The sequence below is a fragment of the Enoplosus armatus genome, chromosome 8 (assembly GCF_043641665.1).
Source record: "Enoplosus armatus isolate fEnoArm2 chromosome 8, fEnoArm2.hap1, whole genome shotgun sequence".
Classification (NCBI taxonomy): Eukaryota; Metazoa; Chordata; class Actinopteri; order Centrarchiformes; family Enoplosidae; genus Enoplosus; species Enoplosus armatus.
Genome location: NC_092187.1, coordinates 8,603,528 through 8,627,456, shown reverse-complemented (window position 1 = coordinate 8,627,456; position 23,929 = coordinate 8,603,528). Strand labels below are relative to the sequence as shown.

Sequence of the window (23,929 nt, the reverse complement as noted above, 5' to 3'; positions counted from 1 at the left end):
TTCCATTTCTCTTTCTCTGTTTTTACAGAAAATAAGAAATGCAGGTTTTTGGGGAGAGGGAAAAAGGTAGTGCTGTAAACTAGCAGCTCAGTTTTTTTTAATCAAATGTCACCAGCTGCATAAGATATCAATGTTATAAATGTTGAAAACATATTTTGTATTTACTTGTGATATTGCCTAAAACCGCAGAATTTTACTAGAAGGAATAGTTTGACATTTATGGGAAATATATTATTAGCTGTCTTGGCAACAGTTAGATGAGAAGATCAATATCACTCTCATGCTAAATATGAATCTACCATCAACAATTAGCTTAGCTTACCTTAAAAACAGGAAGCAGGTGAAACAGCTATTTTGAACATTTCCAAAGCTCACTAATTAAGACGTTGTATCCAGTTTGATCAAATGTGTAAAATTAACGAGTTGTGGTTTTACAGCACATTACTATAACTACTTTATATTTTTATATTAATATTTATATTTGTTTCGAGTCACTTGACTAATCCATTAATTGGCTAATTGTTTCAGCATTAGTTAGGATAGTAGTTAGATTGTTGTTCCTTCATTATTACAGTGCACAATATCACAAAACATCACATGCCATTTATCAATGAGATCTTGAGTGTTGATGGATTTACTGATAAAATACAATCCACTCTCCAACTTAGATACCAACTTCATCAGCCAATGAAATTGTTCCTCTCTTACAACAACACATTGTCCATGAAAATGACTGATGCCAAATTTTGGATTTGTTTGAGGATTTTTTTTTTTGTTGTTTTTTTTTAAGTAAAATATATTCATAAAATATAGTCAATAGCAAGATGGCAAATCTGATGAAGGCAGCAGAAAGTGAAATGATGCCACTCAACAAAGGAACACGTCTATCATGGAAATGGGAGATGTCCACGATTGCTTATCCAGCAGTTTCAGTTTACCAGAACAGCTTTCATGAGTTTGACAACACACATATATTAATGATCTGACTCAACCCCTTAATGCTCCTAAAATGACCACAAACCAGCGTGATGGACTTCCAAACAGAGCAGGAAGCTGTTTGAGATTAACTAAATGCTGGCTTGTGAAGTTCAGGCTATTTCCTGTTCCTTATTTAGAGTCTATGAATTTAGACTTTGAGGGTGAGTCACGTTCAGGGAGCAGAGATAATAAATCAAACATCAATAATGTCTCATATTATAGTAAAATATAGATAGACATGAAAAATTCAAACCAACATTCAAACCAAGACAAGTCTAAGATATAATGCAAATGGGACCAAGAATAAAACCAAAAAGACCTAAAGAGCAAGGCTGATATTTCTGACCTGCAGTGAAGGAAGTTATCGACAGGTATGAACTGGTTGAAGGAACAGGGATCCAGGCTACGGCTGATCTCAACGTTGTCTCCAGCCAGCAGTCGCACCGCCGCTCGGTTCTCCTCCTCAAACACCTGCCACTGCAGAGACGAGCAGAGCAACAGGAGGTGGTCATCTGCAGAGAGCAGGAGAGAGAGGGAGGGGGGTTAAGATCTGACATGGGGAATTACCGAGGAGGAATAGGTTCAGAGTCAGGATAGAAGTGAAGAGAGTAAAGATGAACTCACAGAATATGAATGCAGGATTGGGACTCATGGCGAAGTCAGGCAGGTAAAACCACTTAATAACATTAGAGGTCACAGGTTGAACTGCAGTTCTCCAGGGGTAATCTGATAAGGATTAAGTAATAGGATAAAGATATAAATAGGATTAAGTAGCATAGCATAGAATAAGACTTATATGCAGAAATCTTCTGGCAGAGAGGCTTTAGGAAAGTCAGGTGTAGTAGTATAAAGCACAACAAAGTCCACATACGGAGCAGGTCGGGGTTCCAGGAGAACACTATTCGTGTCCCATGTGAAAGCAGAAGTCAATGTCGACTTCTTATTTTAACCCAAATGATGATCTTTTCCTAAACCTAACCAAAGGCTTTCTAACAACTGGTTAACATTGTGAAACGGTTGCAGGTTGGTTTCGGTTTAGACACCAAAACTAGTTGGTTAGGCTTTCTGGCAGACGTTGCTCAGACAAAAAAAGCTATTTGAGAGACATGACCTTAAAGTTTTATATTATTTTCTGACATTTCATAGACTGACATATTTCATGCAGTGATGTTTTTACTTTCACTGCTCGTTCTACCCAGTTTTTCATCTGCTTTTTCAAAGCATCACTTTAGTGCGTGATAGTGGCCATACCACACACCAGGTGTTTAAAACAGCAAATGTAAATGTGTTCAGGAACTGGATATAAATGATACATAATTATATCAATACTTCATTCATATACTATCACAGATTATTAAAAGGTCCATACCAACACAGAGAGCAGGAGGGATGCCAATGCAGAGCAGGTACTGCAGCACCATGAGCCCTGCAGTAAAGCAGCAGTATTTAGGCCACACCTCCCCGATAGCCTTCCTGCGTCGCCGTGACAGGATGGCCATTAAGGCGCAGGAATGGAGCAGGGCATAGAAATCCATCCTCTGACCAATCACGTTGACGGCCACAATTAAACTGATCTGAAGAAGAAGTGTGTGCATGTTAACAGTTCAGATACACATCAACAGACGTAGACACACACACACACACACACACACACACACTAAAAAGTACCTCCAGTCCAAATTTGTAGAAGCAGAAGTTGATGAAGTACTTGATGCAGGGCAGGATGCCGTGATCCAGGTGTTGCCTCGTGATGCCCTGGAAGATGATGCTGAAGGGCGGGGCCTTCAGGTCGTTATGGAGACGGAAGTAGAGCTGGTGCCGATGGACCGTCGCCTCAAACACCAGCAGCCCCAGCACCATCAGATGGTTCTACAACACAGAGACACGTCCAACAGCTATTTCAAAAACCAATTCAAACTCTTGGACTCGATGTGTGCTGATGTGTAAATATAAACTGGAGTTAGCAATCTTGTCATATGTCTTTTCATCTCCCAGGTCTGAATTGTTTGGTCCTGGGCCTGAGATCTTCAACATCTTATTAAGCTTCAAAACAAGGAGATTAGTTTACCCAGTTTAAAAAAGTAAATGCATAGTCGAGTGCGTTAGAGCCTACTCCTGGTTGAGTGTGCTTGTTATTATATAATGGAATGCAAAAGCAGTTTTGTGTGATGGTTGTAATTTAAAAGACAGTTTTTAGACTTTGGCAGTTGTGTCACCGTACCCTGAGACAGGGGAGGATCCTGCCCTCACATTTAAGCAGCGCTCCACACCAGTAGACGGGGTCTACAGGCTCGATGTAGAGAATAGACCTCCTGAGCAGCTCCATCATGTTCCCTCCCAGCTCTGCTCCATCATCCAGGCCCGAGCTGTTGGACTGTACCAGGCCCTGAGATACAGCCGACAAATAAGTAGGAAGGTGTGTTTGTCATTTTCAACAAATACTTGTGTCTAGATATGAAGGATAATGCCTGGATCACATGACAAAAGTTTTTATTGTTTTTATAGTTTGTAATAAAAACAGCTTGCTAGCAGAATCATGAGACACATTTTAGATAACTGTTACAAACACACACACAGTTATGGATACTCACAGCGGTGCAGTTGGAGGAGTAATCAAGGGGTTTGATGACTTTGAGCTGGTAAAACATCTTGCACACCACCATGACGCAGGCCCACACAGCAGATGTGCTGGATGCCAGAGGTCGTAACCGCGGGAACGGGAGTGCAAACACCCACAGAACCAGAAAGAGGAAGTTCATCAGAGAAACCTGTGAAAATGGAAATCACAACATTTCACTTTTTTTTTCCTGAAGTACGTGAGTGAGCAGCACAGAACAAAATAACTAGTCATTACAGTGACTCTTTCCACAGAACAAATTATTAAAGGCTAAAAATTCTGTCTTTTATTGGTCTTTTAAGAAACCATTTTTATAACCATCAAACCAGCACCATGCGAGTAAATCAATAGGGGTTGTTTTTTGACAATTTATATACACACGTACCTACACATTTTCACACACATGATCTTGCACACACATGCACAGATCAAACATCCCACCTCTTGCAGTGACACCCAGATGATGCCCGAGGACACGATTTTGAGGCTGTGGAGCTCCAGCAGTCTCCAGCTCTGCTCCTGGAGCCTGTGGAGTCCTGACAGAGCCTGAACGAGAAGCAGGCTTGCCCGGTCAACAATCACAACCCACTTGTCCTCACGACTGCTGGGGACAGACTCTGGGAGGAGGAAGACAGGGTTGCAAGGGTAAGGAAGGACGTCAGACATAACTTGAACAATGTATCACTGCTACAGCTCAGACAGCAATTAATGGCGAGACAATCGTCTATGATATATTGCGATACCTGTGTAACTGAAGGGGGAAACATAACACAAAAATGGAAGATTGTTTTTAAAGAAGGAATCAATAACAAACTTAATTGAACAGAGTCCAAATTTTTTAACACAAAAAAAGATTGTGTTCAAATTGAAAACATCCATAAACTAGCAAAAGGTTGAACTGCCAGAAAGTAAGAGTTTCAAAGTTACAATAGCAAAGTACTACACAAACTTCATAACTGGCACTCACAAAGAAGCGATACTTGGTCCAAGTGTATGAAGAACATATTGTTGTAAGAGAGCCCAATGTTTTATAATGCCATATCAAGAATTTGACATTTTTGAGCTGTGTTTACCCTCTCCTGTTGTCTCCTCCTGCTCCTCAGCTCCTTTCTCTAAGGAGGTTTGCATTCCAATGCTGTCCAGAGTCTCCTGACTTTTCCCATTTCCCATTTGCTCCTTCACAAGCCTGGAGGACGACAGGAAATACACAATTATTGGAAAACCTTACTCAAAGACTGACTGGGTGGGAGTTCGGTGTCCGGTTCAGGAGCGGTTTTACAGGTCGACATGTATCCACACATTAGTTGTCACAGGGAATGAGTTTTGTCAATACCCCGCCCCAAAAAACACACAGTATGTATGAATAAGAATTATATTCCAAATAAACATAAGACACAAACGCTGATCCGTTAAACAACAAAATTCAAGAGTTGAACAACAGCCTTACCTTTTCTGTAGCTTTTCAATGTTTTCTTTAATGCTGGGAATTAAATCAAAGAGAGATGTGTGAATATGACTATATGAATATTACTGATATTTCTGTTACTGTGTTAGTCACTGAGAAAAGTCAATAATCATTTCACCATCACCTTTCTAATTGACTCTATGTTTTATTATTTCTTACAAACACAACCTAAGCAGGACTTATTGTTCTCCTTATAAGATTCACAGGGCAGCTCTTCCTGCTTCACTGATTATATCTACAGGCAATAAATCAACTGTGTGAGATATAAGTAGTTGTGATGGGTCTTTACACAAAGCGTCAAAGCATCTGCAATGTGAGTGGAACAAAACATTTATGGAGTAATAAATGCAGCTCTTACATCTCAGATATCACATTGACTGAACTCCTGAGCTCTTCCTCTCTGCGTGGAGAGATGGATGGATTAGACAAATGAGGCAGAGATATACAATCAGCAGTCAACCAGGAAGTAAAAGTACATTTTATTTACATTTTGTTTTAACATCTAACAAAAAACGGCACTTCGATTAAACAGTGGCACTGGTTTGAATGAAGCAGGCATTATAATTAATGAATTTACTTGTACTGTTTTGAATATAATATAAAATTAGTAAACCTGCTTTCATTTTGCCTAACAGACAATTGGCCACACTGGCTGGAGAAGTCTTTTGCAGTACTTTTGTAAGAGACAGCCTTATTATTTGAGTAGGATATTCTTTCCCTGCCTGCACATATTGTTGCCGTCTCACCTGGAAGCCTGTCTGACAGGTACGTTGTCGAGGTCAGTGAGAGTCAGGAAGTCGGTGTTGAAGTAGTGCAGCTGGAGGATACAAGCCAATAGGAACGCAGCAGGAAGCAGGATACGTGCAAACAGTTCCACTGTGTCGTACTGTTCCAAACCCAGGTCACGAAGACTGAGAAGTCAGACGGATGTGATGATATGATAACTAATGAGGAGGTTGAAGTCTGCTGTGTGGTTCTGACTCAATTCACCAACCAGCACAATGAATTTTCGTTGCTTTAGTCTTAAAACTAAAGAAGACAAAGAATCACAAACTTAGGCTAATATGTGCAGACACACTGACACTCACCCCTCCTCCGACATGCCCATGATCTGTCTGAACAGCCCAGACACACTTCTGAACTGGTACATGTAGATGGCTATCAACACCACCATGGAGTAACCGACCACCACCGCCCAGAAAGTCTTCAGCAGCCGACGCCACACGTCGTAACGGACCTGAGGGGAGAGGAAACAGACAGTGATGCAGTATCTTTTCTCTGAATCTACAGATCTTCATAATATATGAAGATCTATTGGCCTTCAGACATTTTCAGAATTTCTTCTACTGATACACTCACTGTTATTTAATTCCCTGTTTCCATATTTAATGACTGCTGGTGTCAGGGTCACTCAATAGGACCTCCAGTAATGACACAAAACACTGTAAAACACAGTTTTGTCCTGAATGTTCAGTATCTTTCAAACAAGTAGGTAAATTACATCTAAGCATAGGTAATAACAGTGTAGCCTATATTCCTTTCATCACACACTCCAGTGTGTAAAATACCAGGGAGTTGCTGATGTTGTCCCAACAGACAAATGGTGTTGTATTGTCTTACGTCACCTCCACAGCCATTAGGCCTTCCTGTAAGTGCCTACTGTGTTTCTAAAAGGTCAGCAGAAACATAAGATGGGGGAGAAAAAAAAACAGGAAAACAGCAGCAAAAAATGACCGTGTATGTGTTTATGAGTCACAATCAATACTTTTAACTGTGAAATAGTATCGATGAGCGGTGCATAGTCTGTTTGTGTGTGCATTTCCCGAGTTTATATAAGAGCTGGACCCACTCTGAACATTATCATTGAGGATAATTTAGGAGTCAACGCATTACAGTGTAAGATGAATGTGAAACTATAGTGGCTTTGTGTGTTACACAACAACGTCTCAACCATTAAAGCAGGTTCTTCTCTCCACTTATTGACACCTGCAATCTCTATCAAAGTTCCATCCTTCACCTACTCTACTATGTATAAGGTACACAGTCAGAGTCAAATGTATACATAATAGTCGAGTAACATCAGTACTATTTGAGATGCGGGGTTATGACCTAATACGTCCTACATCAGTCTACTTCATGGCAAAAGACAGACAGACTAACTGTTGGCTGTCTATTATCACTAACCTGGTAGAGGACAACACAGAAGAGGAAGAGGACAATGTAGAGGATCTTGTAGACGACCACCTAAGCAAGTGAAACATGGTCAAGATCAGGTCAGTTTAAATAAACTCTAATATGGTGGGCAGTAACTTTTTCTTTGCTTGACATGGAGGAAATCTGCCAAAGATTATGTGGACCACTAGACCCAAAACGTCTGGGGACTTCATGCAGATATTCTTCTTTTTTTTAATTTAAATGATCACTGTGGGAACATTTGATCACTACAGTGGATACAATTATGGAGAAAGACTATGAAAACAAATAACTAAAATCTCTCTGCATAACAATTCATGCATGCAGTTTATAATACCATTTATATTATGGTGAAATTAACAATAGTTTGCTGACTTTATATCAAACCCTCATTACTGCTATGGGATTTCCTCCAAAATTCATCCCAGAGATGAAGTGTGTTGGGAAAGTTTGATTAGAAATGTATCATGAATGGGACTTTTCCCATGCTTAGTTTTTAAGTCTGTCGAAAGATACCTTTCCAGAAAAGCTGACCACAAAGAACATGGAGCAGCAGAAGAGGATCCAGTATTTCACCAGCATCCCTTTCACTCCTGAGATCAGCATTGCAACAAGAGGCGATGGCTGACTTTCCTCCGCTGATATGGAGGCAACCAAAGGAGGAAAGACAGCAAAGAATTGAAAGATAGAAGGAGAACAGGACGAGAAGAAGAGAAGGGAATAGAGGGAGGGCAGGGAGACATTTTTAACTCTTAATCAAACTGAAGTCAGTCATATAGCCTTGGCACATGCCAGGATGAGTTTCATGAGTACAAAGGTCTTACATTACTCCAAACTAGATGTTATTCTCAAACACAATAGGTGTAATAAAATGAATTCAATTACGTGGCACGACTTTGACTTCATCTAGAGATTCCTCCTTTAAGCTCTGCTCCTCCTGTCTCTCCTTTAGCTGCTGTCGAAACATCAACCAAAAGCTGAAGCTGTAGAAGACCTGCAGCACACACAGTGTATCGTGAGCCCAAACAGGGAGTGTGCATGCACAGTTTCACAAGAGTTAGGTATAAACTGAATTAAATGATCTGAAAGTGTTGCATTGGAAGCCGTGTTAAGGTCTGGTCAATGTCTGTAAATGCTATGAACGGGAACTGTAGTGCTTCCTGTCCTATCTGCTTTAAAGACCCTGAAAACCTATTATAGGTTGTTACTATAAGCGGCTGTTACTGTTATCTGACAAAGTTTGAGCAATCCTGGTTATTTCACATGGGAAATGTCTGTATTTCTGTGTTCTTCTTTCTTCTTATCACTGGTCCAACATGTTCAGTATTTACATCCACCAATCAGAATAACTCCAATCAGTAACTGGGCTGTATGCTCATGTTGCCAGGAAGATGCCACTGTCAATCAAATCTGAATATGAACCTGAAGCCGATTAGCCTGTTAAACTATTAATAATGTATAACCAAGACTCTGCAGAGTTTCAGACATTTGTAATAACTGGAATGGAATAACATGGTACATGGAATAACTACACATGCGCTTTATCTGTGTGAAAAACAGAAAATATATGAAACCTGGGTGTTGTGTAGTTTGATTAGCAATATACAGTAGTTGACTTTTTTCATTAAGGTCAACAAAACATCTTTTCATGTCACTTGCTGGCCCTTTACCCACCCTCCCCGCCTCACCTTTGCTCCCAGGTGGACACAGGGCGCAGGGTGATAGCTGTTGAGGTCAAAGTCCTCTATCACAGCCTGGGGGAGACCGGGGTACAGCTCGGCCCGGCTCAGTCGCAACCCGCTAAGGAAGCCCAGCACCACCAGGACTGTGCCATAGACAGCCAAGAAGGGGGCGGACATCATGGCGTAGCGGCGCCGGTCTCGCATCATCCAAATTATACAGGACCACACCAGCAGGGCGAAGGTCAGCCAGTTGTTGTAGGTGATACTCCACACCTAAAAATACATAAACTTGATGTGGTGACATTATTGCAGCCAAACAGCTGTCCCTGTGATGTTTTTGCAATATTCTTGCATTTTCTGCCAATGAGTTTATGTGGTGCTAAAGTTACTCACACTAAGCGTTAATGTTCTTGCTAACTGCGCTAAACGTAAGATTTTGTTAATGCTGAAGTCTGCTCTGACCTTTTCCACCTAATTTGTCAGATTTTTGTTTAGATAATGTCAGCTGGTGAGCTAAACTAACAAACAACAAATAATAATAATAATTACAGTGTTTTGAAGTCGGTCAGTTTACTTAGCTCACTGAGTAAGCACTTTCCTTGTATGTGAAAACCTACTTGGCAATTAGCTAACGCTAAGTTGCTAATGCTACCATGCCATAGTGTACTTAATTAGCCTGCTGACAAGTTAACCTAGGGTTAGATAGCTTTTTAATTAATTTTTATGATAATGACGATCATGCACCAATGATGTGCACCTTTCAATACAATCAGTGAATTGGAAAATAATGAATGCATGAATGTATAAACAAATCTAACGACCTTACAGTGGACTGTATGTTGCTTAAATATTCTGGTTTTATCTGTACACACCTCTGTAGTCTGTCTCTTACACTGCTGTAGCTTATATCTGAACCCTCCTTATCTTATTTTACTTTATCTGATATCATCTTATCTTCACTACTTTTCTTGAAACATTACTGAGCTGACCTACTCTACAACAATTTTTCCTTTTCAAATATTTCTACTCTCCTATTGACTTCCATGATGTCACAAGTCATGTTTGCTTAGAGACCTGCCACGCTAACTCAAAATCTTCATAAGTCAATGATGGAATAGTTTACCATCATGATGATGAGGGCGCTGACATAGCTGTGTTTTTGCACCAGCTGTCCAAAGATGACCAGGCCACTCGGACCTGAGGGGGGAGGTGAGGCCTCCGTTGGAGTCCTCAGGTCCACTTCACATTCTTCCCCCATTTCTCCCTCGCCTTCTGTCTCTAGCACAAGGGAGGGAAAAAGTTAAAGACGAAATGAAAAAGTTTAGTAAACAGACCAAACAGACCCCTGACACAAGGACTTAATGTATGTATTGCTGAGGTTTCAGGACAACCACACGTACAGTAGATCTAATCAAACTAATGAAAGCAGTGTAGTTATTGTTGTTGCTGAGATCATGTATTTGGAGATTTGAGAGTAATGATTACCATGTGATGGTGAGTCTTTGTCGTCATAATGTGGTGGAGGGTAACAGTTTGTATACCCTGCAGCTCCAAACAGAGATCCCAGATCGTTTCTATGCACATCTTGCCAGGAACTCCTCGTCATTAAAATCATGGGCTGTGGAAAGAGAGTGCATCATGCTGTAAATTTAGACCAGCATTTCCATGTCTCACCTTATTATCAGTCAATCCAAAACATAATTCACCTTGAAAAAAATATTTAGCAATAAAATGACTTACCTCGTCAGGTAGATAGGTTTCTTCATCCGTGCTGCTTAAAAGCTGAAAATAGAGAGAGTCTCAGGTTGGTCATGTCCTTGAAATATTGTAGGACGCCAATTTTGAAATGCTGACTTTTGACTTGAAGTGAAAAAGCCGTAAAACTATGATGGCTGTATTTTATTTTACAGATGTTTAGCCGATGCTATTATCCATAAAAACTAACAATGAGCACAACAGAATACTGATCACTGACCCAACAATACAATTAAGGAGAAACATATCCATGCTTGTAGGTTACCTCCTGTTTATCTCCCGAGACGTAGATGACCCTGGAGAAGCTTGGAGGAACCTCTGGACTTTCTTCTGGACTCTCAGACTCCTCACCATCAACAGTGTCCTGAGAAACACAGCTGCTGTTAAAAGCCTGTCATTTAAGTTTTAGTTTAATTTATTTAAGATGACAAATGACATGCAGTTCAGGGAGAGGCAGAAAACCCAGTGGGCTTATTTGAAACCTCCACCTAAGGAATGTTAAAATATCACAGTTATAAATGAATAGTACTAAGTAAGTGAATACTGTGTGACGTTTATGTACCTATATGTTTAGTGCGTAGAAGTATTGATATTGGTAGAAGTAGTGGCAGATTATCACTGGCAATAATTGTTGTAACATTTCCAGTTGTGCCAGTGGTAGTAGCAGTAGTAGTAGTATTTAGCATTGCTTCTCTGGAAATTAACCCTTTGTCCCCCCAGAATAAAATATGTAGGTTCTCCTGACTGGTACTCAAGTTTTTGTATTTATTGTGTAATTCCCCAACCACACAAGGGACAACAAATATTTGGAAAATCTGTCACATTGAGGTGGAAGATGGAGCAGAGGTTGTAGTTTCAGTCCAGTCCAGTAGCGGTGCAGTACCAGTAGGGGTTGTAGCTGCAGTAGTGCTACTAGTTCCAGTAATGTTTGCACAAGTCGCAGCAACACTAGTAGTAATATGATGTAAAGTAGCAGATATCATAGAAGCAGCAGTAGAGTAGCAACTGGCCCATGCATGCATAACCCTATATTTAATATCCTGTGAAGCACCAACATCACACACACACAATATCTAACGTCTGCCTCTGGACATAATTCCCCTGACACACACGTGAATACACACACACACACACACACACACACAAACCTCCTCTGTGACGTGGACCCATTTATGCAGTAGAGCCACCAGTGTGTAGTAGAGCAGTAGTAGAACCAAAGGGTTGATGAAGTCAGGCCAGCTGACGTGTGGGTGCAGACCAAGAGTGTGCTGGTCTGAGCTGTTGGTTCTGATCACTCCCGTCATACCAAACAACCTGGCACAGGCAAAAAGGGAAGGAGTGCAGGATCAAGATGGAAAGGATAAATATGAGCTTGTGTATAGTAAAACTTTAAGGAGAGGGATAAACCAACTTGGAGGAGGGTAAAGGACAATTTCAATAAAGCCATCAGACAAAGGTGAAAACACTTCTTGGGCACAAATAAAAACCGGAAGCCAATCATTTTTATTTGTGTTGTGGTGGCACAAGACTGAAACCAACTTGAAATTGCTAATATCTCATATTTAATGAAATCACCAGATCAGCCAATATATCAGTCTAATCCTACTTTTTAATCACGTCTGTACCTGGCGTAGACATCTTCTGGTGGCACAAGCTGCTGGGACAGGGGCAGCTGGTAGAGGTACAGAGCCAACAGGTGTCCTCCGCTGAAGATGGTCATCATCACACACAGGGAGCTGAAGAGTAGCAGGCTGATGGAGCGGCTGAACACCCACCACCAAACCAGCCCAAGAAACACCCCGAAATACACACCTGAAGTGAGGGAGGGCAGCGTGATACCTGTATACACACACACACACACACACACACACACACACACACACACACACAGTATGACAAGCCAAGAGAAAAGAAGGAAATGGAAACTTATTTAAAACTACAATAATAATAAGTGTTCACACCAGCTGCTGTATTGTACCTGCTAGCCCCAGCAGTAAAGTCACCACAACTTTCCCTGCTGTGTTCATGATTGCTGACAGCAGCAGCCTCAGTCCAGCTGCAAACACTATCAGCTTCTGGACAAACTGGGGCGGACCCGACTGAACCGGCACCGTAGTCTCATCTGAGCTGTCAAAGGACGAGCCCTCTGTGTCACTTCCTCCCTCAGACTCTGTTTCAGAGGTTTCCACTTCCTGCCAGACCCAGGGAACAATCAAACTGACATCACTGTGCATCCTTAACATAATGTAATGGTGTAACAGTTGAGGAGCGCGTCCATGGTTACCTCAGGGTCAGACAGCACTACTCCATTTTCATGGAGACTGACTTGGGGCGCAGGGCGCAGTAGTTTTCTGCACAGCCTCAGTATGAAGGAAGAGGAGAAGAAGAGGACTATATCTGGGGCCAGTAGACGCACAACGTTCCCAGGGTCAACCGAGCTGAATCTGGACACACAAGCATTATCATAGCTTTGATCTCCACTGTTCTCCACTCATACCAGAAAGGTATCGATCTGCTGAGACTTTCAACAGATAGCAAAGTTGTTGCCATGTAGTCTTTAACATATAACAATGGCAATCAAAGAAACAAAATGAAAAGATGCTATTGTGATGTATTATATTCTTACTGCACTGAAGTCGACTGAACTAGAAGGCTGTCTGAAAGATAGATAGCAATCTAAAATGGTTCATAGTAGTGTAAAGTAGATGCAATTTGAAGTTTTTGGACATAAAGATGCATTACCATGTTCCTCGGAAATATGTATGTCAACTGTGCTTCCATACCTTACAATGCCCAAATGGTAGAGGACATCTTCCCAGAGGCCGCTAACTGTAAAGAATACAAAAAACATGGTCATCAAGCTGGATTCAAAGCTGTTTTTCTTAGTTCCTGAAAGTTTTAAATTTTTTAATGACAAAAGAGATTTGTTACAGGTTTCTCACAGTCAGTTCAACTAATCTTTCTTTGACGTCCACTCGCAGCACTGGGGACATTTTATTTATCCAAACTGCTTTGTTATTCTGAGAAGTGTCACAAGTTTTGTTTTTACCATGCGGAGGGATGTAGGCGAAGGGGATCTGCATGAAGCACTGCAGGGTCAGAAGGATGAAACTGGTATAGACGATCAGCTGCAAGAAGTCCCCCGTTTTACCTGAATAGACCAGCAAATGAGAGAAAGTGAATTTCAAAGGCCTTTGATAAGTGCAGAGCAAATTGTATATCTTGCCAATGTATTAAGCTGGAGGTAGTTCATGGTTTACAGTATTTATTTAGAGTGGCTATATAAACATCCAGTAAGCTGTAAATGTTGGGGTTTCATCTTCAGCTAATGTTATGTATGAATCGGAGCAGCCCACACTCCCATTCTACTCAGTTACAATTTTTCTCCTGCCTAAATGGCTGAAAGGGAGATTATAACCTTTGACATATCTGTATTCATCTGTGTAGAGACAGCACCACCAGATATCAGAGTTTTGGCTGAGATCTGATAATTCACACACACACACACAGTGTAATTGATGGACCCCGTACTTCTCTTCAAGACATTTTTCAGTAGAATATTGTCTCCCCGACACTTGGCAGTATTTTAAATTGAACTGGTTCTGTCTCTATCTGAGCACTTTTACAGATCAATAGGCCAGCTAAAGTGGGATATGTGAGTCTGGGTATCCAAGTGCGTTGTAGTTTCTTACTAAGAAGCCCAATATTTCTTTAAAAGGGTCAATCAAAGTCAGTCATTACAGGTCCTCAAATGAACTCCACCTTCACACTCCTCTTTGTTTCAAACTAACAGTAGGCACAGAGTGTTAGTTGAATGTTGAGGCCTGTGCAGAAGTGTCGTACAATGCAGTTCTTCTACTTCCACTAGTCTAGATGACGCTGGGTGACTGCATGGAAACAAGTCCCATTTCAACATCTGCTGTAGCACACGTTTACCGCCATGCTCGTGGCTCTGTGAGGCTGTACATGCTCACATCAGCATGCTAACAATAATAATACTAACATGCTGATTTTTTTTAAGGTTTTTTTTGAGGTTTAAAGTTTAACGTGTTCACCATCTTAGTTTAGTGTGCTAGCATGCTAACATTTGCTAGTTATTACTAAACATCGAACAACTGAAGCTGCTGGGAAAGTTGTTGAACAACTAAAACAAACTGAAAGTTTGGCCTGATGATTTCGCCAGATGAAATGTTACTGAATCAATTCATCTTGGGGGAACATGAACGTCTGTACCAAATTTCACGACAATCTAGCCAATGGTTGTCCTGATGTTTCACACTCAACCCTCTGGTGGAGCTAGAGGATCACCAAAGTCAGCAGGCTTCATCCTCTGGAAATCGTGAATGTACACAATTTCATGGCAATCCATCTAATAATAATAATAATAATGATAATATCATTAATAATAGTAATACATTTTATCTGTATAGCTCCTTTCAAACCATAATTACAAAGTGCTTCACAACAGCAAAATAAAAACAGAATCCAATAAAATCAAGAAGTATACATAAAATAAGAGAGATTTCAGTCTGTGGTGGACTGACCGACTGACAGACCGACATATCGTACATCACATGTCATATAACCATGCTCTTAGCACTATAAAATAGGAAAAAACACGTAATCTATCTCAAAATACAAAGTCAGTAGATTCAATCAAAAGAAGTTAGGGTCTCAACAGGCAGTTTGGCTGTAATTTGTGTCTTGATAGTGATTTTGAAAGTTGTTTTCTGAAAGCAGATTACAAAGGAGCACATTTAGGTTCATGATTGTTTGATTGACCGGCGTCTCGTCGTATCACACGTAGCCTTGGTGGTTGTTGCCCTCAACTCCTGATAATTAGGTGACATTATTATTGGTCTGTAGAGGAGGTTTATCGTTTGTTATTTTTGGAAGTTATGTTAAAGTTGGTAATGCTACAGTAACTTCCTGAAGCCTCGAATTGAATGGTGCTACACATTTTCCTTGCAACTGATTTACTCATTACTAAGTCTTTACTAGCTGAGATGTTCCATTAAGTTTTAATGGTTCAACCCGATTAAGTAAATCTGACTCGTAGTTACTAAGAACGTAGAAACAACTTTGTCACGGATTTACAATCAGAATCAGAAATACTTTCGCTGGTGCAACCCAATCCAGAAGTGTTTAATTTAAACTCCCTTTAAAACAACTACCCATGATGTTTAAGCTTAAATTTTGATTTCGTAAAATAATAAATAATATCCCTCTTTGATAGACTGCACCTATCCAAACAAAATAATAACAAATCAGTGTGTGTGAGAGCAGAAGCATACTTTTATTCAATTTCATTAAAGATAGGAATTGAATGCTAGAAATGGGTAGCTTTACAATGCATTTGTTTGTTTTCAAACAAACGCACCAGTTCATAATCTCAGTCTAGAGTTTGACGCCTGTAATCAAAGGTTGGCGATACCAAAGTATTAATATCCGATGTGGCTCAACATTAGCTGAGCCAGCAAATGTGCTGTTGATGTTCAGGATTTTTACTAAAAGCTTCGTTTCACTTAAACCTCTCTGCTTCCCAATAAGGCAGTTACATAATCACACGCACATATACTCTCCCAAGTATAGGTAGACGTACAAAAACCCATGAAGCAAATGCACACAGGATGTGCACACACTTCACCACTTAGCCCAAGGAGAGCAAGATTATATTAGGGAGATGAAGATAACTGTGGGATCTGTGGAGCTTTCAAAGACCGGCTGAAAGGCAAACAGTTTTTAGATAGAGGGATGTAAAGTGAAAGAAAGAAAAAAATGCTGACCTGACATCTTTTAATTCTTCACTGTAATTACCAGGCTATGCATAATTGATTTGACCATTCCAACCACATCCCCTTTACAAACTACTTTAAGGGGGAGGTGCAGATACTTTAATTCATCACAATGGAGTGATCAATACAGAGAAAGCACACAGACATGCAGTAAGCACACACACACACATCAATATAATCTCTCGTGCTTTATCATCCTCTCCTTTTTTTTTTCATTTACATCACACAACTATGACGGAACAATTAAAAGTTTATTTTCATGATTATTCTCATAATGGAAGACATTTCCTTTGGTCTCTGAATTTCAAGCCCAGCAGGTGTAGAGGTTTGTTTCAGTATTTTCACACTCTGTCAGAGCAAGAACCTGTAAAATCATAATTATGAGCCCCTCTCACCTTTCATGGTGACCGTGCTGGGGTTCGGCAGCAGCGGCAAGGTGAGCAAAAACAGGAAATACACCACTGACAGTCCATTGTAGCGGAATGAAGAAACTGTGGTGAAGAGGACAGAATATTCATACTTCAAATTTTTGATAGAAAAGGACTTAATTGATTAACTTTCCCCCAGAAAACAGTAACAGACTAACATATACGCTCACTTTTTATAATCTATTCTACATATATCACAAAGAGGTCACTTTAACAACCAAAGAAAATCTAACAAACAAATAAGCAAATGACCCCTGTACTGTAACCTCTAGCCTAATTTTGAATGTTTGTAAATTGATACAAATACGTTCTAAGATGAAACTACCACAGTTCATCTAAACCACAAGTGCTGTGTATGTGAACAGAGAAACCTGTGCCCAGAGTGAAATTGTTTCTGGTTGACATAATAAATGCAAATAATGACATAAAAAATAATTTGTGACAAGGGAAATTTGTTAAAATTAGCAGCTGGATTTTTTTCTGTATCACATATATTCTTTACGTGCTTGATCCAGCACTTAATGTATTGACCATTTTCTCTATGACTTTAGCATTACATCAAATTGAACATTGTAGATGTCTTATACATCAACTGTTTCCTGTAATTCTGCGTATATTTGGTACATTTTAAAACCTTTGGCATCTTGACAAGAACCTAATGTAAAATGATGTGTGATGGAACAACGTTTGTTGATTTTTGCAATTAAGAAGTCAGTGAACCATCAGGAACCGTCATACTGTTCGTACTGTTCATGGAAAATACAAGGAAGGAGAGGAAAGTTATTTATTCATTCATCACAGCAACACCACGGCAGCAACCTGTAACTTGTCTGAAAATATTTTTTACCCACCAGCAAATGTAATATATTTTAAAACTTTTCCAAAATGTCAAATTATTATCACTTACTACACTAAATGTGCACCTAGTAATAACATTGACTTCATGAGGTTAAGCATCAACTTTGCAGCACATAGTGGCATGCATAGGTACAAACATAAGACCTCACATAGACAACAGTCAAAGTTACTCAGCACACTTCACTATTTAACTCACAGTAGATAAATCTTCTACATGGTCTCTCTCAGCCCTGAACTGGCAGCACACACTGCTTCTTGCAAAACGCTGGCTCAATAGCAATACTCAAGACTCAACTCATGTATCATAAGATATGAATGCACCTAATAGAAAGCCATTTTAATCCCTGACACTGAATCAATGTTGAGCATTTCCGCAGTGCTATTCCTCAAAAGGCCAGCTGTCTGTAACAGTGAGAACACATGTAAACTAGCTTTACTTCAATAACTCCAACTCAACGATGCACTGCCTTCAATATAACTCATTTCCACTAAAGGGAAGAATTATAACCAATATATTAATATTGGCCCAATGCTGATACCAGAAAAAATGCATATCAATAAAGTAATTAAACAGACATCAACTCACCAGCCAGCAGTAGCAGTGGTAGTAATAAGTTATAGAGCATCCCAACCACGAGCTCCCCTGCCATGTCTCCTTCTCTGTTTCGGAGACCCCCACACTGCTCCTTTAGATACTGTCACCCTCTAGATGTCCACACAAATAGACAAGTGTGTTAGCAATGTGGAGGGATACTCCAACCTGCTCACACATTTCTCAGAAAAAAAGTGGATGCAGCCTCGGTCAAAGCATCCTCCCAATACAGCAGTGAAAATACAGGAAATGTAGTTTGAGTCCAGCACACTCAAACTGTAACAAGGCAGAGGTGATAGCAGTCCAGTGACAAGCAGCGCTGTGAGGAAAATTAGAGGAGAGAGTGGAGAATCATGTTTTTAAAATTGTGTGAAAATGATGACTTCCTCCTCTCTTTGCTTGTGTCTCTGTCACACCCTCCATTCCCTCCCTCTCTCTCTCTCTCTCTCTCTCTCTCTCTCTCTCTCTCTCTCTCCTTCAGACATAATGGGTTGTAACCCAGCATCTCTATTACTATGCTCATATTGAGGCTAATCTCACTCAGGAAAGCACGCTTCACCTAATACATAAAACCAGACCAACAAACAGCAACAGCAGGGAGAAACAGTGACACAATATTTAAGGATTGCGGACATTCATACAGCACTGTGTTTGTTTCCGTACAGTCACGTCAGGCTGGCTCATCATATTTACGCTGGTGGTTTACGGGGTGAAGGGAAGTGTATCTAATATTCATGGCTTTGAGGCCATTAAGAGCTGGTGTAACTACTGAGGAATGATCAATGCAAGAACTGAGACGAGCAAAAACATTAACTTCACTCCAAAATGTAAGAGAAAGAAATTGCACCATCTTCCAAGGAAAATCTAACATAATGTTTTGTGTGTCAAACCACATTCTTTCTTCACAGCATAAACTCACAACATAAACCTGCTAAAACAGCAGCTGTGACTGTATCTGTACAAGGCGGCACTGTGAGTGGTGAGTTGGAGAAATCGGTCAATTACAGTTTTATTGCCAGTGACAGACGTTTAAACAAGAGTCTGTTGATTTAATTAAAAGCTGTTGCAAGCAGGGAATTTAGGCATTGGGTCCTGTAAAATCTATTCAGTTTTAAGATGGGGAACTGATGATTATTCTGTGTTGCAGTGCTGTCGATCAACAGAAAAATAATCAGCAGCTGTTTTGATAATCAATTCATTGTTCAATTCATTTTTTCAAGCAAAAATGCCAAACTTCCCCAAGTTCCAGCTTGTTATTAATGAGCATTTGCTGCTTTTCTTAAGTCTTACGTGATAGTAAATCGAATAGCTTCGGATTTTGGAGAATTCGTTGAGCAAAATAAGCTATTTGATGGTATCACCTTGGGTTTTAGGAAATGGTGATGGCCATATTTCCCTATTTTCTAACATTTTATAGACCAAATGATTAATCGACTAATTGAGAAAATAGTCAGCAGATTCACTGAAAATGTAGATAATCGTTAGTTGGAGCCCCACTTGTGCCTACTGTATTTAATGACAAACAATTTTCTGAACTGAGTGGTGTTGAAAAGTGTTTACACAGCTCAAAATAACAAGGAAACTAGATAAGAGGGAAGGAGGTTGCAAAAAGGGAGCTTCAGTTGTTTTCTTTTTAACAATTTTACATGTTTGATTTATTGATCTCCATTTAATCATTTCAACACCACAAATGATCCAGACAACCCTAACATTGTTAACTACGAACCAAACTAAACTAATAAATTCCATGTGCGTGTTTGTCTGTAGATTATCACAGATGATGCTCCTCTGTGGGCAGATAAACCCCCTGACTCAATGAGAGGGAAAAAACACACAAACTCAATTACTCCTCAGCAGTAGATCTAAATTGATCATTATCAGAATGAGTGCTGAGTAGGCAGTTAACATTTCATGACAGTGCAGTTGCGAGCGGACGTGCTGGAAAAGGGTCTAGGGTGGTGATGTAGGGGGAGAAAGTGCGTGCGTGTTTAGTCCTAGAAGTTCTTACTTGTCAAAGCTTTGGTTTAAGTTTAAGATAAGAATTAGGTTACAGTGAGTGACAGCTTGCTCAGCTTATGTACAAGATGAAGATGGCGTGCAGAAGCGTATGCCCCAGAAGGTAATCAGTTTTCTCGAAGCAAAAATGGCTAACTGGCACACATGGTTGTGGCACAATTTTTAAGCTCCCTGGTTTTGATAAGTGCTGAGCCAATATTGATCTGTTGCTGGGAACAGTGACACATCAGTTCCTCTTAACATTTACATATGGTCACTTGCCAGCCTCCATCACAGTTGCACTTCTCCCCGCCACCTTCTACAACACAAAACTGTGTCTAAACAGTGAATACTACACACTGGCAGTATGCAAACTGTAGTACGTGCGCTATTAGTATGCAAATCCAATGAGGGAAATGTTTGAGAATGTAAAGGGCAGAGAAGAAGAGAGGGAGGAGCAGTAGCCAGCATTTGGACATTTAAATACAAATGCATGTTTTTGTCTTGACAGGTCCATGATAAAGTGTGTTGTTTACCACAACAAAAAGCTAAATAGGAAGCAACAAGTTCTTCAAAAGGGCACCGCAATTACCATTTTTACATGGTATGTCAAACCTACTAACAATACAAACATAGACTGCGTATACAAACACACGGACATAACTAATGTTTACAAAACAAGCACAGAAGTGAAGGGACGGTGATGGAGAGACATTTAACGGCAGATTGTGATTTAAAGTTATGACTTTTAATATCAGACATAGGTAGGTTTTTCAGAGAGCAAAGAAAGGTTAACTTTTCTATTTGTGTGTCTTGTCTGTCCATCTACAGTTGATGCGCAGACAAATTTATTTATTTATCATGAAAGCCAAACTGGAGAAAAGAGGCATTTCTTTTTTATGATAGTCTAACAGATGGAAGGCTGCTCCTCAGAGATTTCGACTGATTTGGCCTCAAGCTCTGGAGAGCACCAGGTCAGCACAACACTCACTCCCAAAGCCCACCGCAAAACCCAGAGGACGACCGGGGGATTCAGCTTTTAGTCCTCTCACAGATGCATTTCCCTTTAATGTTACAGAAACAAACCATGTTAAGCTGGCCGTCTGTCCTGTTATGTATCTGGGTGGAGTGTGAAGGTTTGGCTACAGGATACAGGGTGTTTTCATAAGTCATAAAAAGCAAAGGAAATAGATCCGCTACTTTTCTTCGGAGTGAAAGTGGTTGGGGTTGATAGAAAACTTTGTTTGCCTCAACAAACAGCATATTTGTGTTAAAATCAAGGCATTTTGACGTTTTTAATAAGGTCACAACATAAAACACTTTCAGTTTTACCGTCCAAAAAAGACCCTGAGGAATGACTTGACACTGACATGGACGTAGTGCTGCTAAATGTTTTTTTGTTTGTTCCTGCAATCAAGCTACATCATAACAACACAACAGGAAGGAAAGATAAATTAGTACACATTGTGAATTAATTGATCACATATTATTAAACGGTCAGTTTGATATATATTTTCAATCAAATATTTGTTTTTACATATTATGAAATGTATGAGAATGATGCAGTTGTTTGGGTTGAGCAAAGAAATGAACCCCAAGTCTGCTGCTCAGAGTTAGAAGACTGCTGCCACCTAGTGTTTAACAGACCTAACAGCAGTAGAGCTGATGGCCTGCCCCTCTAACTGTTAGGAACCTTTGATTTATTAGCATCATTAATAGCATGATTCATTTGAGGCATTGTGATTTCATTTTAAATGAATAGAAATGTAATATTTATTCCAGAAAATCTAGTGAAGCCACATGAGTGTTATATTTTGCATATTCGTTCATTTATTTAAATTACAAAATAGCCTCTTATACCTGTGTGTGAACATGTATTCATTATAACAACTTGTTTTAACATTAATGATGCTACAGACATTTTAAGGCTGATGACTGTTTATGTAAGAAGAGTCAGACTAACCTCTTGTTGATACTTTGTGATATTTCTAAGCAGTAATAGTAACATCAGTAACATCAGGAAGTCATTTACAGAGGAAGATTTAAGACAAGAAAACAAGGTGTAATAATTCATACCTCTGAACTTCTTCTCACTTTAATCTGTAATCTTACAAGTCTGAGATAAGAGTTTATATCAAGACTGTACAAAAGACTTTGGGTGGCTCAGTGATTTTGGGGGGGCACCTCTCTCACACAGTGACAACAAAAAGTGAATATTATAAGCTTCGCAGAGATAAGATTTGTTGCAACTGTATTGCAATGTATTGTTTGTGGTTGTTTTAACCACAGTTGGGCTAACATGCTAGGTCCAAATGGAAAAAAATGCCTCGATACATAATGCACAATGATGCCTTCAAGTCACCCTATAGTATGCTTTGCTATACCAATACTAAACACTACAAATTGCAAAATCAACAATATTTACACAGCTACGTTTTCATAATGTTGGGCAGTGAAGTGGGTGAGGCACAGTGGCTCTCTGTATGGTGGGTTCAGGTTCTCCCTGTGTCAGTGGGTTTCCTCCAGGTGCTGCTGTTTACTCCCACCGTCCAAAGAGTTAGATGAAGGTTACATGAATTGGAAACTTCTGGAGCACACACCTACCTGTAGGTGGAAACGTGTTTTTTCTGATTGTGTTGCACTGTGATGGGCGCAGGTTATGGGAGTAATCTGCCTCTCATCAGAAACATGCCTGGTGGAGTGAAGGAAAGATGGATGGACACTTAAATGTGGCCCCAGGATATTTATCTATTTTAGGTATAAAAGATACCAAAGTATGCCTAAATGTTTGTTTTTAAAAGTACCTGTAATAGCATTTATCATCATCAATATTAGCATTGGTGTTATTAGATGGTGTATAAGAGATGCATCAAACAAACAAATAACTACTAATAATAAACATTAATATTACTATAATGGGAATTCAAATTCCCCCATGTCATTAAAGGTTATATCACCAATCTTTGTAAACACAGCAAAACATTATAGACGTATATGTTCAATCATGATCACTTGAGAAACAGAAAAAGCTAATTCATCATATCTGAACGTCACATTCTTCTGGTCATGTATTTAATTGTGTAAATATATATATATTTATATATATATATGTGTGTGTGTGTGTGTGTGTGTGTGTGTGTGTGTGTGTTTACGTATTATTTTGTTTGTTTATTTGGTTTAGTGTCGGAGGGTTTGGTGTGTCCTCTGTGTCAGGCCGTGTAGCAAGCTCCAGGAGCCCCCTGGCCCGGCTGCTGCAGCCTACATGACTCCCACCCTCCAAACCGTGCGCGGTGGCTGTCTTTGAAGAGGGCGCCGTTTTCTCCGCAGAGCCTCGCCGCTGACGCTGCTCCGCGCCCGGGCCACGTGACGAGGCGAAGCGGCCTCTCCTCTCCTCCTCTCTCGGTCCTTCCTTCCCAGGGTTCAATGAGCGCCGTGTGGCCCCACCCCGTCTCTCTTCAGCGCTGTCTATCTCCTCAATGTAGGCTACTATTCTCGGAGAGAGAGAAAGGGAGAAAATAATAACCTCCAAGAATTGGTTATTCCTGTCTTTCACCTTCCACGACCAGCGGCC

The 23,929-nt window shown here is 40.1% G+C and overlaps 1 protein-coding gene across 1 annotated transcript in view; it reads right to left on the bottom strand.

Annotated features, from left to right (window-relative positions):
- The window catches only part of LOC139288744 (piezo-type mechanosensitive ion channel component 2), a 32,508-nt gene extending 14,087 nt beyond the window's left edge, over window positions 1-18,421 (bottom strand). The window contains exons 1-28 of the mRNA XM_070910145.1: window positions 18,358-18,421; window positions 16,881-16,976; window positions 13,740-13,841; window positions 13,474-13,519; window positions 12,975-13,134; window positions 12,669-12,882; window positions 12,316-12,529; window positions 11,827-12,004; window positions 10,956-11,054; window positions 10,676-10,717; window positions 10,421-10,553; window positions 10,059-10,213; window positions 8,942-9,208; window positions 8,139-8,247; window positions 7,770-7,891; window positions 7,245-7,304; window positions 6,149-6,297; window positions 5,807-5,971; window positions 5,419-5,460; window positions 5,043-5,075; window positions 4,669-4,781; window positions 4,037-4,212; window positions 3,570-3,746; window positions 3,200-3,364; window positions 2,647-2,847; window positions 2,348-2,552; window positions 1,603-1,704; window positions 1,325-1,490 (exon numbers count right to left, since the gene is read on the bottom strand). Coding sequence (XP_070766246.1) covers window positions 1,325-1,490; window positions 1,603-1,704; window positions 2,348-2,552; window positions 2,647-2,847; window positions 3,200-3,364; window positions 3,570-3,746; window positions 4,037-4,212; window positions 4,669-4,781; window positions 5,043-5,075; window positions 5,419-5,460; window positions 5,807-5,971; window positions 6,149-6,297; window positions 7,245-7,304; window positions 7,770-7,891; window positions 8,139-8,247; window positions 8,942-9,208; window positions 10,059-10,213; window positions 10,421-10,553; window positions 10,676-10,717; window positions 10,956-11,054; window positions 11,827-12,004; window positions 12,316-12,529; window positions 12,669-12,882; window positions 12,975-13,134; window positions 13,474-13,519; window positions 13,740-13,841; window positions 16,881-16,976; window positions 18,358-18,421 — 3,755 coding nt within the window. The remainder of the gene's footprint in view (window positions 1-1,324; window positions 1,491-1,602; window positions 1,705-2,347; window positions 2,553-2,646; window positions 2,848-3,199; window positions 3,365-3,569; window positions 3,747-4,036; window positions 4,213-4,668; window positions 4,782-5,042; window positions 5,076-5,418; window positions 5,461-5,806; window positions 5,972-6,148; window positions 6,298-7,244; window positions 7,305-7,769; window positions 7,892-8,138; window positions 8,248-8,941; window positions 9,209-10,058; window positions 10,214-10,420; window positions 10,554-10,675; window positions 10,718-10,955; window positions 11,055-11,826; window positions 12,005-12,315; window positions 12,530-12,668; window positions 12,883-12,974; window positions 13,135-13,473; window positions 13,520-13,739; window positions 13,842-16,880; window positions 16,977-18,357) is intronic.
- Window positions 18,422-23,929: the final 5,508 nt, after the last annotated feature.